Here is a 16,167-nt window from a genome sequence, read left to right as displayed (position 1 = left end):
TTTCATATGCATTTTGCCTTTGTTAATTTTAAACGAAGTATCATTAGTGATCAGCTAGCTACCTTCTACTTTTCATTTTTCAAGTGGAATGTTCTCTTAATTTGTATATAACCTGTTGTCTAAATTTTATGTACAGTCTTTTATAATAAACCATTCTCCTATCTGAAATTTTGAATACTGTTAACATATAACTAATGTAGTCTTAAATGCAGACTTAATAATTTTCTGACCTTTACTTTTGTGAAACAAGACAAACCATTTGAATTTTAACATTGATTATTTATTTGTGTAATGGCTTTACATGTGGATATATTAACAGTGTAAACAATACCACATATAACCATCAAGATACCTTGATTAGAATTTATAGGACCAGAATGACAGATTCAGATGATTTAATTACATTTTAAAAGTTTTCTGAAAAACTTTGCCAATAAAAAAAACTGCCCATCAATAAGATTGAAATTCTTTTTTAAAATGATTTTTGGTTATCCGCACATGAAGCAAACCAAGTGTATTCCACAAAATTCTGTAGGCACAGTCTGGTAAAATAGCTGCCAGAAAGAACAGAAAGAGTCGTCATTTATCTCTTGTGAGTACAATTTCAGAAAGCTGAATGAGGGCATCTCTTTCTGGTGATGGTCGAAGTTTACTGATCTCTCTTACTGCTTCATGGCAGTACTGCTGGGCGAGGTAGGTTGTCTGTTGCACACCGTCGCTCTATGGGATATAGAACAAAACAGAACAGATTGTCACTGACTGGATCAGTTCTTGAATTCCTGCTATTATGGATTAAAACATATTTTTGAGATCAGATGAGGTGAGGGTGAGTTGCACAGTTAACAGCCACACTACAATTCTAATGTTCTCTTTCCATCTCATAATTCTAGCTTCCTTTCCCTACTTCTTTTAGGCTCTTTTCTCAGATCAAAGCAAATTTTTATTCTATTAGCAACTAACTCTTTAAATATCAAGTATCCACCTATATCCCCCTATTTTTTTACTTAAGTATTAGAGTTTTTAAAAAATTCCACATATATAAAGTATGTATATACAAATTTCTAAATAAAAAATCCTAAAGTAGAAATGAAAAAATAAAAAAGAACATATACATATAATAAAATGAAAGTACAGAAGGGCTTATGATGAAAATGAAGTTTCTTTCTCCCAAAGGCAGCAAGATGAGGATTTAGCCCACCCATACTGTGCCTCCTAATTTGAACATTATATATTGCTGTCTTTAGTTCTTCTGTTGATCATGTAGCATCAACTTCTGATTTTATCTTGTTTAAGATAAGGATACCAGTGCTCCTGTCCTTGCCTCTAACTATACTGTTACATTATAGATATTTATATTCTATTCTGTAACCATGTTTTTAATGTTTTTTTCTAAAGCTGAACATTAATAAAGTATTCATTACTTCTATGATGTAAAAATGTTTACTGTGGAATCAAGTCATATTTGTTTGCTTCTCTATGGTTCATGATCCCTCTATCATTTGGAGTAGAATATTCCTAACTTCATGGTTGAAAGGCCCCTCTCTGATTTTCTGTACTCTAACAGTTGCCCACAAAACATGACAGTTTAGTTTGCTGTGCCTTTCTGTACAGAAGCCTGCCCTCTCTTTCTTGGTGTTTGCACACATTTTGCTGAAGTACATCAGCGAATAACCTCCCCAGAAAGTGATATGGGAAGTCAGCTTTTTAGTCCTTATGTGTGATGACTTTTTTTTGCCTTCAGATTTAATGGTTGGTTTGAGTATAGAACTCTAGGTTTAAAAGTATTTCCTCATCATTTGGAAGGCATTTGTTCCTTCCACTGCTTTCCAGCATCCAGTGTTTTTGCTTATACAACGTGCCAGTTGTGATACCTTTTCTATTTTTAGGTGACCACTTTCTTTGTTTTTTGATTCTCTTCCTGAAATATGTGTTACATGATTGTACTGATCCTCTTAGCTTTCTCATTTTTCATTTTCGTCCCTTTCTGTTTATTTTGGAAGATTTTCTCAATTGTACACTGCAGCCTTTCTTTGGAGTTAGCTTTTCACAATCATTTAAAATTTCTTAGAGCTTACTCTTACTGATTTTTAAAATATTTTTCTGTTCTTGTTTTGTAAGTGCAGTATTTTTTTTTGATCCTCCTATTTATATTTTTCCTGAATCTTTATTTCTGTTTATCTTGGTGTCACTCTTTTGTTCAGAAAGTTTAATCAACTGTTCAGTAATCCTGAGTTGTCCATTCATATTTAATGAGGGAATAGGGTCTAGAAGCTCTGAGGGTCAACAGGGAGCTAAAATTCAGAGTCCTTTAGAGAATGTTTAGACAACATTCCTCTAATTTTTTTTTCTAAGTGTATTTCTGGCTATGCTTGCTGGAACCTCACTATTTTACAAAAGAGTTACAATTAATTTCCCTCTTTTCAGTCCCACTTCTCACTCCAGCCTTAAATAATACTATTATTTCTGAAGCCGGAACCTCTCCCAGGGATATTGACTTCTTCATCAGCTACAGCCACCTATTATGTTGAGTTTTTATAGAATTGCCAAATCACCCACCAAAAAGGTGGTAACCCACAGCAAATTATGATGCTTAACGGTATGGTCAGTTAAAAGAGAAATACATCCTTCGGAGGGGTTTTGCTCTTTGGAAATTCTAAAAATCTGAAAGGTAATTATTTGGAGTTTTTTCAAGTATTGCAATAAGTATAGATCTCAGACCACATTTGCTTACTAACAATTGTTTGCTCACTCCATCTCATTCACTAGATTTTTGGCTCCAAACGACTTTGAATTTGGAAATAGCTCATTCTCAAAAGATAATCACCAAACTGAAAAAGGTCTGGCTTCTATGAAAAGTTCTCAAGATATGTGGCAATATTTGAAATAAGTCTCTAGCTCCTGAACAGGACAGGGTTAAACAGTTCTCTCTTTAATAGAAAAACATTCATATAAATGTACACTTTGCCTATCCTGGTTTAAATGTTTTTTGACCAATTATTTAGTCACACCTTTATAATAGTTGCATAGGATGGGCTAAGAAAGACCAATTATGAGTAGACTATTGTAATTGGCTGTAGCAAGGGTGAGGTCTTGGACTAGGTTGGAGGCAAGCCTGGGTGATTAGGAGTACAGTTATGCTAGTGATGGACACAGGGAGGACTGTTCAAACAACGAGTCTCAACCCTGACTGCATATTAGAATCACATGGGTAACCTTTAACAAACTTTAATGTCCAAGTCTTACCCAAGACCAATTAAGCTAAAATCTTTGGGGAGTATTGTAGATGAAAAATGAAATTAATTAAAAATAAGAAAAATGAGTTTTTCCTTCTCAGCTTTTGTCAAATCAAGAGTTGGTCAAACTTAGTCTTATATCTAAACCTAACTAACTTTTAGTTATATTATTTGTTTGGTTAGAGGACGTTGCCACATTGTACCTGCTGCTGCCGTTTTTCTTTTAAAAATAATCTTACCTGGGCCGGCCCGGTGGCGCACTGCTGCAGTGCGCCGCTTGGGAAGCGCGGTGGCGCTCCTGCCGAGGGTTCGGATCCCACATGCAGACTGGTTCCCGCTCACTGGCTGAGCGAGGAGCGGGCGCAGCACCGAGGGTTGCGATCCCGTTGCCGGTCCCGGTCTGGTACGGGGGCAACACTGAGGGTTGCGATCTGTTGCCGGACACGGAAAAAGACAAAAAAAATAAAAAATAAAAAAAAATAATCTTACCTGTAGTACATACTGTCGAGCTCTGTCCACATCTCCTGGCAAACTGAACCGTCTCATTATCATAGCATTCATTTCTGGGAACTAACCATAAAGAAAGAACATCTGTTTATTGCTCTAGGAAGAATCAAGTGTTCTCAAACTACTTTGTAATAATAGGAAATAACAATAAGAAAAAACAAAAAGGTGAGTAGATGTCTAGATGACGTGGGGGAAGCAGTAAACTGCAGCAATTAAAAAAGCTGAGTTGGGAGACATTGTTGTCTATGCCCAAGGATTTCAGTGGTACACAGAAAAAGCAGCCATTGGTCCTTGTTGATTCTGATGTTCTGTTCTATCCTTAGTCCAATATTGAGTTAGAGAGGCAGGAGGAACAAAGTACATCTCTAAAATCTCCACATTGGCTTCTCTTATGGCTCATAAATTTTAGATTACATCAGAAAATCTGAAAATATTTACTGTACTGCCTGTTGGGCCTCTCCCTCAGTTTCTAATTCAGTAGGGATTGGGTACTCTATTTCTAACATTCCCAGGTGATGCTGATACTGCTGGTCTCTGCCAACATTTTGAGAGCCAATGGGCTAGGATGCGAGTGGAAATTAGGCATTCTACTTTACGAAATTGAGTGGCATTTGAAAGCTGTGCAGTTTCTGAGCAGAGGGTATTAGGAGCAGAGTTTTGCCTGAAGAGGTGCATAAAGTGGATCTGAGCAGCGGTGCTTGACACTGACTGCATACTGAAATCATCTGGGGACATTTAAGTACAGTTACCTGGATCCTGCTCCCAAAGATTTTGATTACATTGGCTTGAGGTTTAGCCTGGGCACCAGGATTTTCAAAACTCCCCTGGTATTTTTAATGTGCAGACAAGGCTGAGAACCATTTAATTAGAGGAAATAGGGAGAGAGATACCAATCGGGTTACTGTAGAAAGTTACAAAAAATACCTGAATTAAGCTGATGGCAATAAAAGGAAAAAAGAAAACAGGTACAAAAGGCATTGAAAATAAAATCTTATTCTACAATACTTAGAAACTATTTAGGAGAATTGCCACCATTAACAAAATAAGGGAGCCAGGACACCAAATCACTTCACTTCTAGACCCGAGCTCTAGTCCTAGTTCTGCCACCAGTTGCCACAACTGAGTGAGTTCCTTAATCTCTTGGGTCTTGGCCTCCTCATCTGTCCCATGATCTGAAATCCTTAAGTTCTAACAGTCTGTGGTTCCATAGAATAAGAGGGAAAATGTGTTTGGTCTTGGACACATCAGTGCTTACAGCAGTTGCCAGTTTTTCCCTGGCAGTGAGCCCAAAGGATGAAATAAGTTATTTTGTCCTGTAACCATCATCATGGTATTAGTAATCCTAGAAGAAAAAATAGGGCACACAGAAAAACCCCAACCAAATGAAGGCAGATGAGGAAGTAAGAATATTCCTTTCACAGCAAAGTATATGTCAGAACAAAGTCTTAAGTAAGGCTGCTAACGTGTAAAGAATTTAAAGAGCCAGCAACTGGTTAGTTCTTAAATGAAAATCAGTAATTTACTCTAGTTACTGGTCTATTAAGAACAAAATAATTTAAGCTTTACAGGAAACAAATCAGGAAAGCACAGATCAATCAATTTTAGTGGTAAAAAGCCAAGTCAAGTAAGCATTTGCTTTAGTTTTTTAATACCACATTCCAAAATTGGATATCTAGAAGGCTATATCCTTAAAGTTGATGGATCCTGTCCTGGTTGTCTGGTAAAATTACCTTGTTTATAGTGAATAAGCTTCTTCTGCAGTACCATCAAGTGTAGTAAAATGTGCTGATTGGGTGGTTTTTCTAATGGTTTTTAATATAAAAAGCCTTGAGAAAGCAGTTATTTGAAAAAAATGTTTACATCGAGTGTGACTACATCCTTCTTTTGAAACATGCAGTTTTAATATGCAAATATCAAACTTCTCCCTTTGGCACTCTCCCATCCCCTTAACGTGTATGTGGAAAAGAAATGAGAAACTTAACAGGAAGAACAGTTGCCGGTCTGCAAATTTAGTGAGAAATAAAATTTTTGCTCAGGCTGTTTTTAAGAATAGGAAAACCACCTGTGGATGAATCAGATTCTAACTCTGTGAAATCTGTCCATAAATTAAACTACAAAGGTGATCAGTAAATTAGAGTCAGTTTACCCAAACAAAACTTGGGTAATTCCAAGGTACCAACTAGTCACCACAGTAGCAAAAGCCTGTGTGGCTGGTGAAGGGGCTGATGATGGCAATTGGAAATATGGCTACAGGCTGACATTTAGGTCTAGTGACTTATCAAATATGGAAAAGAAGCAGAAGGAAAGATTTTTTAAAAAGATACTTGAAAACGAATGTAGGCTCACAAAAGAAAGGAAAACACTTCTTTTTTGTTTCTGAAGACTTCAGAATCAATATTTTAAAGATTTAACATTGAAGTTTTTGTTCTTAAAGAAAATGTATATACACATATACATGGAAGGATGCTGTCATCACTGGGACCTCTCCAGAAACGAAACTTTTCTTAAAAAGTTTCAGCTTTACCCATTGTTATCAGGAACCCCTTCAGAGAGATGTTAAAAATAGTAGAATTCCAAAGAGGGAGTTTCTATCAAGTGCTGAGTCCAGCAAATTCCAGTTTCAACACAATCCACCACGCCAGGTTAAAAAGAAAAAGGCAGTTTCCCATTGTTTGTCAATGCTCACAAATGGAAAAGTTCATAGACTATCTAATTTGCAAACAAAACTCTCCTATCTATGGGAAAGGATTACAAACATGTTAGAACTACTCCACTAAATAGGTATGTTAGTCACAAACAATGAAGAGCAGACACAGAGACTCTTATTTGAGTGTCATCAGCATACTTTCAGTGCCAGGGTATCGCTTGGTTATCTGTGCTGTGGGAAGACCTACTTTGTATCTTACAAGCTTATCAGGTACTAACTTTTACCAATATTACCAGTGGCAAAAATAATACATAGTGAAGTAAAATGAATACTGCTGTGCCATTTACCAGATGTTTAATTTTGGCCAGATTTCAGCATCAGCTCCTTATTTGGAGAATAGACATCACTATATCTACCATAAAGAGGAGTCGTGAGATTAGAGATAATGTATGAAAAAATCCTTTGTAAACTAAAAATGCATTTTTCATTCAATGAAGATACTGCACATTCCTGTCTTACTTTTGTAACTTGTTTTACCCAAAGTTAATTTTAGTCCCATAAATCTTTTAACAAATTTCTTGCTAAAAATCCCAATTTTGACAGTGTAATCCGTAGGAGAGCCTAAACTTGCTGTTTTACTTAAAAACAACTTATAAACACATATTTGACTAACTTCTGGCCCAGGCGCCACAAGGCAGAAAAACTAGCCTACTTGTAAGATAATTCCTGTCCAGAACCACTTCCTGCTTGGCCTCATCCTGTGTTCCCTTTTCTGAGGCTGCAATGTGCCTTTTTAACTCATTTCCCCACTGCCTTATGGGCAGATGAGAAAAGTGCTGTCTGATGAGCATGAGTGGGTGCCTTGTGACTGGGATTTCCCAGTGAAGTGCACATACACCATAATTTGGGGACATTGTAACCTTTTTTTGGTTCCTTTTCCTTGCCTTTTTAAAAAAAACAGCATTTTAAAATTTCTTGTAGATGATTAACAGATCTAGGAGGAGTCCGTTCCCTACCCCTCCCTCACCCACAGCTTTGCCACATTATATGTGAAGGCAGAATTAGCCATTACTCCTTTGTGTAGAGGAAAGCAAATTAGTTTCCTTTTGAAATATGTTCACAGTGAAACACAAAAGAGACCATTGCATTCTCAACCAGTTATGTTAAAGTTTAAATTGGACTCAACTGTTAACTTAGTATTGTGAGGCTCATGACAAGTATTTATAATTGCTAAGATTTCTAAAAGCACAGCAACTGAAACTTTTTAGTAGACTGTAAACTTCTTCAGGAAAAGGCTTGGTCCTTAGTTATCTTGATAATCTCAGGGCCTAGCTAAGTGAATCTTTATCAGGCTAGCAGGTCCATCTCACTGTTCGTTACTCACGTTTACTAACCAGTGTCTGAGGAGTAGATTAATGTCTGTGGTTGTACGGGTGGTAGCCAGTGACTAATTTTTCTACTCTTAGGCATACCTTTACATTTACTTGACTAATGAATACCATTTTTTGTGTGTGGGTTTATGATAAAACAAAATGTTCTTCACTCATGCCTTAATACACATTAAGGGCACACCTTTCACTTCTCACGTTGGCCTCAAAATTTTTATGATTACCAGGCCTCATCCTCAAGAGAATGGAGCCTGCTAATAATGAGGACAGATGTTTCTACAGAGTGCCTTGATCTCTTCTTCACAGCCCTTATTCTTCAACTGACTGCTGTCGCTAGCATGTTGCCCAAGGCGATCTGGTGGCCACCTAAGACATCAGCCTGCCCTGGGAAGCCAGCCTCACAGTGGCTCTGTCATATAGTGGATGAAAGATGATCTTTCCTTTCTTGATCAGAAACTGATCAAAAGCAAGGTCACTGATATGGAAATATGGAAATATCAAAATGGAATCACTGAGTTCTATGGAAGACATGATTTATCTTTGTAAATTTTAAGAAGGAATAGAGGCAAAATCTCTGAAAGAGTAAAAATGACTTTTCTAAAAAATTAAATACTCCTAAGATGAAAATCTAATAAAAAGATGTCCAAGCACCGGCTAATGCCTCACTTATTTCAAATAACATTTGGCACAGCCCAAAATAATGTGGCCAGGGTCCAGAACAGGCTGTGAAAGTATCTGCTTTGTAAGTCACTGCAGCATCTTTGAAGCTTCCTTAACCCTTTCATCCATTTTAGGGAAAATATGAAGGCAGTTTTACTTATTTCCATACTTGACAGTCCCCAATCTGTATAAAGAGGGAAGTGTGTAGTTCTAGTACATTCCACTGACTTGACATTTTGAGGTAAAGGCTGAGGCTCTAAGGCCTCTGTCAGAGCAGCAAACAGTCCTGTTAAACTTATAGAACTGGGAAATTTCTCAGAATTTCTTATGCTTGGAGGCCCTTGATGCTTCCTGTGCCTTTTTAAGGGGCTTTGAGGCACACCCAGTGTCTAGTTGTATAATCGAGGTGTGGAAATCATTCACGTTGCCAGTGCCTAAACTATGTGGAATTAATCATACGACTACCCCAAATGCATACAGAACTTCACAGTTTACAAAGATAATTAATATTATCTCACTTAATCCTCACAACAACCCTGGGAGGAAGGTTGTAATCTTCTGTTTTACAGATAAGGAAACAGGCTTAAAGAGGTGAAATGACTGGCTCCCTCACCTCAGTAATAGAGCCAGGATCAAATCTAGATCTGTGATCTCTTATCTAAATGCCTTGCCATCAGCTATGCCTGGAGACATTCTATAGGGCTACCCAGGGGTGTCAAAGGGAGTTTGTAAAACCTACCTGCTGACAAGCAAATAAGACAGGGCCAGTGGCTAAACCGAGCTTCAGGTCAGTTGCTGTTGGTTTGCCCATCTGGTCAGAACATGAAGTGAAGTCCAATACATCATCTATTAGCTAGAAAAAGGTAAAAAGGAATATAAAAACCACCACCATGGGGCCGGCCCGTGGCTCACTCGGGAGAGTGCGGTGCTGATAACACCAAGGCCCCGGGTTTGGATCCCATATAGGGATGGCCGGTTAGCTCACTGGCTGAGCGTGGTGCTGACAACACCAAGTCAAGGGTTAAGATCCCCTTACCGGTCATCTTTAAAAAACCAAAAAACCCCCCCAAAAAAACCCCACCACCATGCCAACCTCACTGCACCCGTTCCATTTTGAGGATTTTACATGGAGAGAATGTTGGCTGTACCAATATATGACCATTCTTATAAATAAGGAGCACACCAACCTGAAAAGCTATTCCCACATTTTTTCCATATTGATAGGCAATTTCATGCACCACTGGGTCAGGGCATCCTAGGACAGAGACCTGAAACAAAGAGAATCCTGAGATAAGCTGCTGGCAGGCAGAAACGCAGCAGCCAACGCCAGGAGGAAGGATTTATACATCTATTCCCTTAAATAAAGGAGGTAGTGAGGCTAGATTATGCATAATCAGGAGATACTGATACCAGGAGACCAAACATGTACAAAACAGTGTTTTCAATGAGAGAACTCCAGTTTCAGATTATTTTCTTTTATTCTAAGAAAACTCCCCACCCCATTCAGAAAGGATAAGCAGTCTTTCCCAGTTACCAGGAGAAACACTGAGCTACAACTCGATTTTTTTTATTGCCACTAAATTATTTTTCAATTTTACGTTAGAAGTTTATATTTTAATCAAAGTTATACATGTGCATAGTTTAGAGTCAGGTCATTTTACAAGCTTTGTTATGGAAAATAGCAGTCCTGTCCCTTCCCCTCCACCTCTACCTTCCCAGGGGCAACCATTTTCAACTCTGTTTTGGTATTTATTTCTCTCTCTCTGAATAATATGCCTAAATTTGCATTGCTACCTCTTGATTTCTCAATTTTACTCATTAAGTTTTAAACATTAGTCTACTGAGGATTTCTCTGCCCCTTTCTCCCATATGCACCCTTTCCTACCCCCATCCTCCCAATCTGGCTGTGTCATAATTTTGGTTAGATCAATATTTGGGTTTAGTATTAACATGACTATGTAAAAGCCCTGTTTACAGCCAAACCATGTAGTGAACCATGATAACTTTTCTTTTCCACTCAAGTTTTTGTATCTTCAGGAGATAATTATCTTATGTTTTTGTTTGCTTGGATTTCTGTTTACACATATCTAATTCAATCCCAAAGCCTTCACCAATTTTCTCATTCTTCCCTTCACAATCATAAGGTATCACTCATCTTGTGAGAAATCTCTCCTGGAGATTTCTTTTTTTTGTCTTTTTCTGTGTCCGGCAACGGGTCGCAACCCTCAGTGTCGCCCCTGCACCGGACTGGGACCGGCAACGGGATCGCAACCCTCGGTGCCGCACCCTCGCCTCGCTCAGCCAGTGAGCGGGAACCGGTCTGTATGTGGGATCCGAACCCTCGGCGGGAGCGCCGCCGTGCTTCCCAAGCGGCGCACTATAGCAGTGCGCCACCGGGCCGGCCCCTCTCCTGGAGATTTCTGATGTGCTCCAGTGTTGACTGGAAGCCTCCATGGCCAGTGCACACCTGTGTGTGGGCCCTTCCTTCATCAGCAAATCTCTTCCATGTTGGATCTCCTGCTTCCCATGCCTTCCTTATTATTGGATTATCTCCTGGCTCTGGGGGCACACATCCTTCCAGCAGTGCTATTAAATAAAGTCCAAATCCTTTCTGATGTTTGTAAGCTTGTAGGATTTTTTTTTTATTTGTAGAACATTAAAAATTTTTAAACTGTAAAAATAATGATTTTTTTTTTAGAATACTGTAATTAATCAATGTTCTAAAATTTCATGGTATCTCACCCACTGTCCTGGGCACTTGGTAAGTTCTTTACATCTGTAAACTTGAGTCCTTTTCCTTTCCTTCCTTCCTTCTAGACTAGTTCTGCTGGTAATACATCAGGTATGCCTTTCTGACATGCAAAGAAAACAGGCCCTAATATGTGAAATACTGGTTTCCAGCACTTGGCAAACTGGCAATTGTTGCTGGTTTTATTTTTTGTTTTGTTTTTAGTGGCTGGCCAGTCTGGGCATCCAAACCCTTGAACCTCGGTGTTATTGGCACCGTGCTGAGTGACCTAACTGGTTAGTCTTGTTGTTGGTTTTAATAACTTCTATTGATTTATCCCATTTTAGGGCTAGATATCTAATCTAATCATACACATGATATTGCCATATATTTCTGTAGATGCAGTTCTTTCTTTTAATGATTTTTGGTGATTTCACTTATTTCTGAATGCAGTTCTTGATATGTCTGTAACAGCCTCAAGCCTCATGTTTCTGACACAGGGAATGTGTTCTTTCTGATACAGAAGGATCTTCATTGGTCCTTATGTTTCCATATTTCTCTCTCAAGAAGTTACGTAACTGCTTAAAAACTTTTTTTTTTCCTTTTCAGTGGGGAAGAAATAGAACTTCTAGAAGTCTTTTTTAAAACTCAAAAAATCTAGCTGGCACCAGCCACTTGAGTGCATTTCCCACTGCTAAGCATGCTAAGCAGGCTCAGCCTCATTTTCAGAAAACAAAGACTGGGTAAAACCAAAAGCAGCAGCGGGGTGGGGCGGGGGGGAGCCATTCAGCTCTACTGGGGAGGAAATGTCTATGTTGACTGTCGATGAGAAAACCAGATGGAGCTCTTCACAGTCTCCTTTCTGTAATGGATCACTGATGGTAAAGTACCCTGGCCCCGACCTTCAGTCCCTACCTCCGTGGTTCTATGGTCAGGGATCGTGCTGTGCTTGGACATCAGTCTGGGACAGTGATGCAGGCTCTGCAGTTAGCCTGCCAGTGTTGCATTTATGCCCCTTACAATTGCCACGTGACCTTGGCATGTTTCTGAATCCTTATGTGCTTCCGTTTCCTCATTTGTAAAATGTAGCAATCAAAAGCACTACCTCATAGGGTTGCTATGAGAAACAAAACGTGATGCTACATCTAAACCCTCAGTATAGAGTCTGGCATCTGGTTAGAACTCAATATATGTTTGCTATTATTAGTAATAATCTTCCTCTTCCTCATCCATTGGATCTACAAACTGGTGCCTGGCAGTGTCCATGAGCCTCTGCTAATTAAAGCCAAATCACATAACTTCCTCAGCCCTGAGGATGTTTTTGACGATTTAATGAAGTCTGTGACTATAATGCTTGACCATAAGTGCAAGTTCCAACTGCACACATGTAAAAAGTCAGGTGGCCACTTACTTGAGTGAATAATAAGCTCATAACTGCTTTCAACAGCAGTAACCTTACCACCCATGCGCTGTAGGGAGGGGCTCCTCTTTTCAACTAATAGGTCTGTGAGACCACATGGGGGACAATTTAGAAACTCTGAAAGAAGCCAAGATTCCCATCAACTTGGCTCAAAGAATAAGTGTGGCAGATTTGGGCAGCCTGGGATATGCTGAGCTCAGAACAGAATGATACTCCTTTTCCTAGACAGAAATAACTGATAGTGATACAATCTCCTGTAGCAAGATTAATACTGATTTCTCAACACAAAGCCACATGGAAATACAAACTTTCTTCTTGTAAAGGATTTTTTAACAAACTGTTGTATTTCTAAACTTAATAAATTAAAGTTTATGGAACACATGATTAGCACTTTGCATTATTTTAGTTAAACCTCACAATATCCCATAAATCCTTATTACGTGGTTGATGGTGATAAAAGCTAACAATTCCTGAGCACGCAGTATGTGCCAGGCACTATGCAAAAATTTCTCACATATTAAGTCACTTACGAGTTTTGAGGAAATGAGGCATGAAAGGTACCAGGTGTTACATGGCTAAGACATGCTGCCATCAGAACTTGAATCCAAATGGTATGGCTCTGGAGGCGGTTCTCTGGATCACTCTGCTGTGCTGCTTCTAATAAGCCACTAAATGGAAGCTCAGAGAGGTCAAGGAATGTGCTGGAGGAAGCATAAAGCCGTGAGTTGTCTGTACTGTCCACTCCCTGCTCACAGACGCCAGCAGAGAAAGGATCTCCTTAGTGGGCAGCTTCTGCCTCACACAGTCAAAGAGCAACATTTCTGCTCAGAATTCAACTACCTCACCCTAAAGACCACCCCAGAGAATCCTGCTCCCCCAACCATGGTAATGGACTGTCCAGATCTGTGGCAAGGAAACAGAAAACCACCACCACAACTAGGAAAATCAGACACAACACAGCACCACATGCAAAATGGCAAGGAGGTGCACTGATGTGAAAGGAACACAGCTTGTGCTAAGCATCAGAGAGACGCCTCACATCTTTCTGGAAGTGGGTGGAGTATGAAGAATGATTAAGTCAAAGAAACTGGAGCTCAGCTAATCGTTCTGTTGAAGCAGATGCCACAGCCAGGCCGTGTTGTGCATCTGTGCTGCTTTCTGGGGAGCATCCATACCTCACATCAGATTCTCACAAGCCTCGTCTTAAAAGAGATTGGCAAGAATTGTTTGCATTGTGGGGGCAGAGCACTTGATATTTATCAAGCATATCTAGCTTTGAAGTGTATGTTTGTGCCATCATAAATCAAGAGATATGATATATTCTTTTTTTTTTTTTTTTTTTTTTTTTTTTTTTTTTGTCTTTTTTTCCGTGTCCGGCAACGGATCGCAACCCTCAGTGTTGCCCCCGTACCGGACCGGGGACCGGCAACGGGACTGCAAGCCTCGGTGTTGCTCCCGCGCCTCGCTCAGCCAGTGAGCGGGAGCCGGTCTGTATGTGGGATCCGAACCCTCGGACGGGAGCGCCGCCGCGCTTCCCAAGCGGCGCACTATCCAGTGCGCCACCGGGCCGGCCGAGATATGATATATTCTGATAGGTACATGTATGTATTCTGGTCTCAGTTATTACAATTAATGGAGAGTATTGGAGCTCCACCATTAGAGAAAATCATATCAAAACAGGGTGTTGTCAAAACCAATATAAGCTGGCCAGTTAGCTCAGTTGATTAAAGCATGGTGTTAAGACACCAAAGTCCACGGTTCAGGATCCCCGTACTGGCCAGCCACCAAACAAACCAACAGAAAACCAATGGAAAACATTGGGAGAAAATATATGCAACATAATATCACAGATAAAGAGCTCATATTCTTAATATATAAGGAGCTCTTAAAAATTGAAGGGAAAGGGCTGGCCGGTTAGCTCACTTGGTTAGAGCTGGTGTTACAACACCAAGGTCAAGCGTTCTGATCCCCATACTGGCCAGCCAAAAAAACCCCACAGAAAACTGAAGGGAAAAAGACCAAACACCCACTAGAAAAATGGGCAGAAGATCTGAACAAACAATCCACAAAAATTAAAGATATAAACATGGCCCTTAAGCTTCTGAAAAAATGTTCAACCTCACTGAAAAAGGAGAGATGTAAATTAAAATTCCACTGCAATACCATTTCTCGTCTAGAAGACTGGCAAAAATTAAAAAGCTTAAAGACTGACTAATTGGCTCAGCTGGTCAAAGCACGGCCTTATAACCAAGGTCATGGGTTTGGATCCCTGTCCTTGCCAGCTGCCAAAAATAAATAAAATGTAAAAAGCCTAATGCTACATTCAGTTAATTAGGCTGTGGGGCAAGAGGCAAGACACTGTCATAAACTGCTAGTGGAAATGCATACTGGTACAGCCCTTATAGAGGGAAATAGTGTCCACCAAAACCACATATGAAATCACCCCTAAATTTACCCCTGAAGGCATCTCTCTCACAATACAAAAATACATTTACACAAGGTTAGTCGCTGTAGTAGTATTTGTAATTGTAAAATATTGGAAACTTAAATTCCCATAGAGAAGTGGCTGAATAAACCATGCTACATCCACACAATGAGATATAATACAGACGTTTCAAAAATGATGAAGATTCTGCAAACCAACATGGAATCATTTTCATAATGTATTGTTAATTGAAGAAAGCAAAGTGCAAAAGCAACTGAAACAAAAAGAAAGAAAGAAGGGGAAATAACACACATGTGTCTGCTCATTTATGCAAAAAGAAACACACAAAGGGGCTGGCCAGTTAGCTCAGTTGGTTAGAGCATGGAGCTGGTAACACCAAGGTCCGGGGTTTGATCCCTGTACCTGCCAGCCACCAAAAAAAAGAAACAGGAGGAACCAGAAACTAATGAGACTGGTTACCTACAGCGTGGGTAGAAAGGAAGGGGGAGTGAGAACAGGGTAAAAGGGTCATGAAGGGGAGTTACCTTTTTGTATAGTTCTGGCTTTTGGAACATTAACGTTTCATACAGTTAAAACAACAACAACTAGACCCTCCCCTAAAACCAAAAAACAAAATCAGAATGGGAGGGAATCCCTAAAATGGAAGAAAAATTAACCAGACTATATTTCAAATAACAACATAACCACACAGAAACATAGAGAAAGGTAACTTTTAAACACTGTCTTGATTATATTACCTACAGGCTAAAGACAAAAGAAACTGTAAACAAATACTGAACTCTAGCTATAGCTACTGGCTTAGTTTTTCACAGAAATATGGGTAACAATTTTGAAACTCCTATGGTATACTCTAGGATTGAGCAAATAAATATATTGTGGAGAATGGGAGCCAGGTCTCTCACTGTTGGGGAAGGGAGTTACAAATATGGAAAGATGGAATGCTAGAATAAATCATGAATGCTGTAGTGTAAATGGATTTGGAGCTATCAGTATATACCTCATGGTTTTAAATAAATAAATAGGGATGCATACACAGAAAGATACAGACATACACATATCCACACATATATCTAATACATGTATTTCCTAGCTCTGTCCATTGAGAGGGCCTAGAAACAATGACACCCAGTGCCCAAAT

At 39.3% G+C, this 16,167-nt stretch overlaps 1 protein-coding gene across 1 annotated transcript in view; it reads right to left on the bottom strand.

Moving 5' to 3' along the window:
• Positions 1-258: 258 nt before the first annotated feature.
• PDSS1 (prenyl (decaprenyl) diphosphate synthase, subunit 1) overlaps positions 259-16,167 on the bottom strand; it is a 35,512-nt gene continuing 19,603 nt past the window's right edge. Inside the window, exons 7-10 of the mRNA XM_008585004.1 lie at positions 9,623-9,703; positions 9,175-9,288; positions 3,723-3,803; positions 259-720 (exon numbers count right to left, since the gene is read on the bottom strand). Of these exons, the coding sequence (XP_008583226.1) occupies positions 580-720; positions 3,723-3,803; positions 9,175-9,288; positions 9,623-9,703 (417 nt within the window). The 3' untranslated portion in view covers positions 259-579. The remainder of the gene's footprint in view (positions 721-3,722; positions 3,804-9,174; positions 9,289-9,622; positions 9,704-16,167) is intronic.

Source organism: Galeopterus variegatus, unplaced genomic scaffold (genome assembly GCF_000696425.1).
Source record: "Galeopterus variegatus unplaced genomic scaffold, G_variegatus-3.0.2 Scaffold3419, whole genome shotgun sequence".
In the NCBI taxonomy this organism is placed as follows: Eukaryota; Metazoa; Chordata; class Mammalia; order Dermoptera; family Cynocephalidae; genus Galeopterus; species Galeopterus variegatus.
The sequence above is the reverse complement of the archived record's forward strand: the minus strand, read 5'-3'. Positions and strand labels throughout refer to the sequence as shown.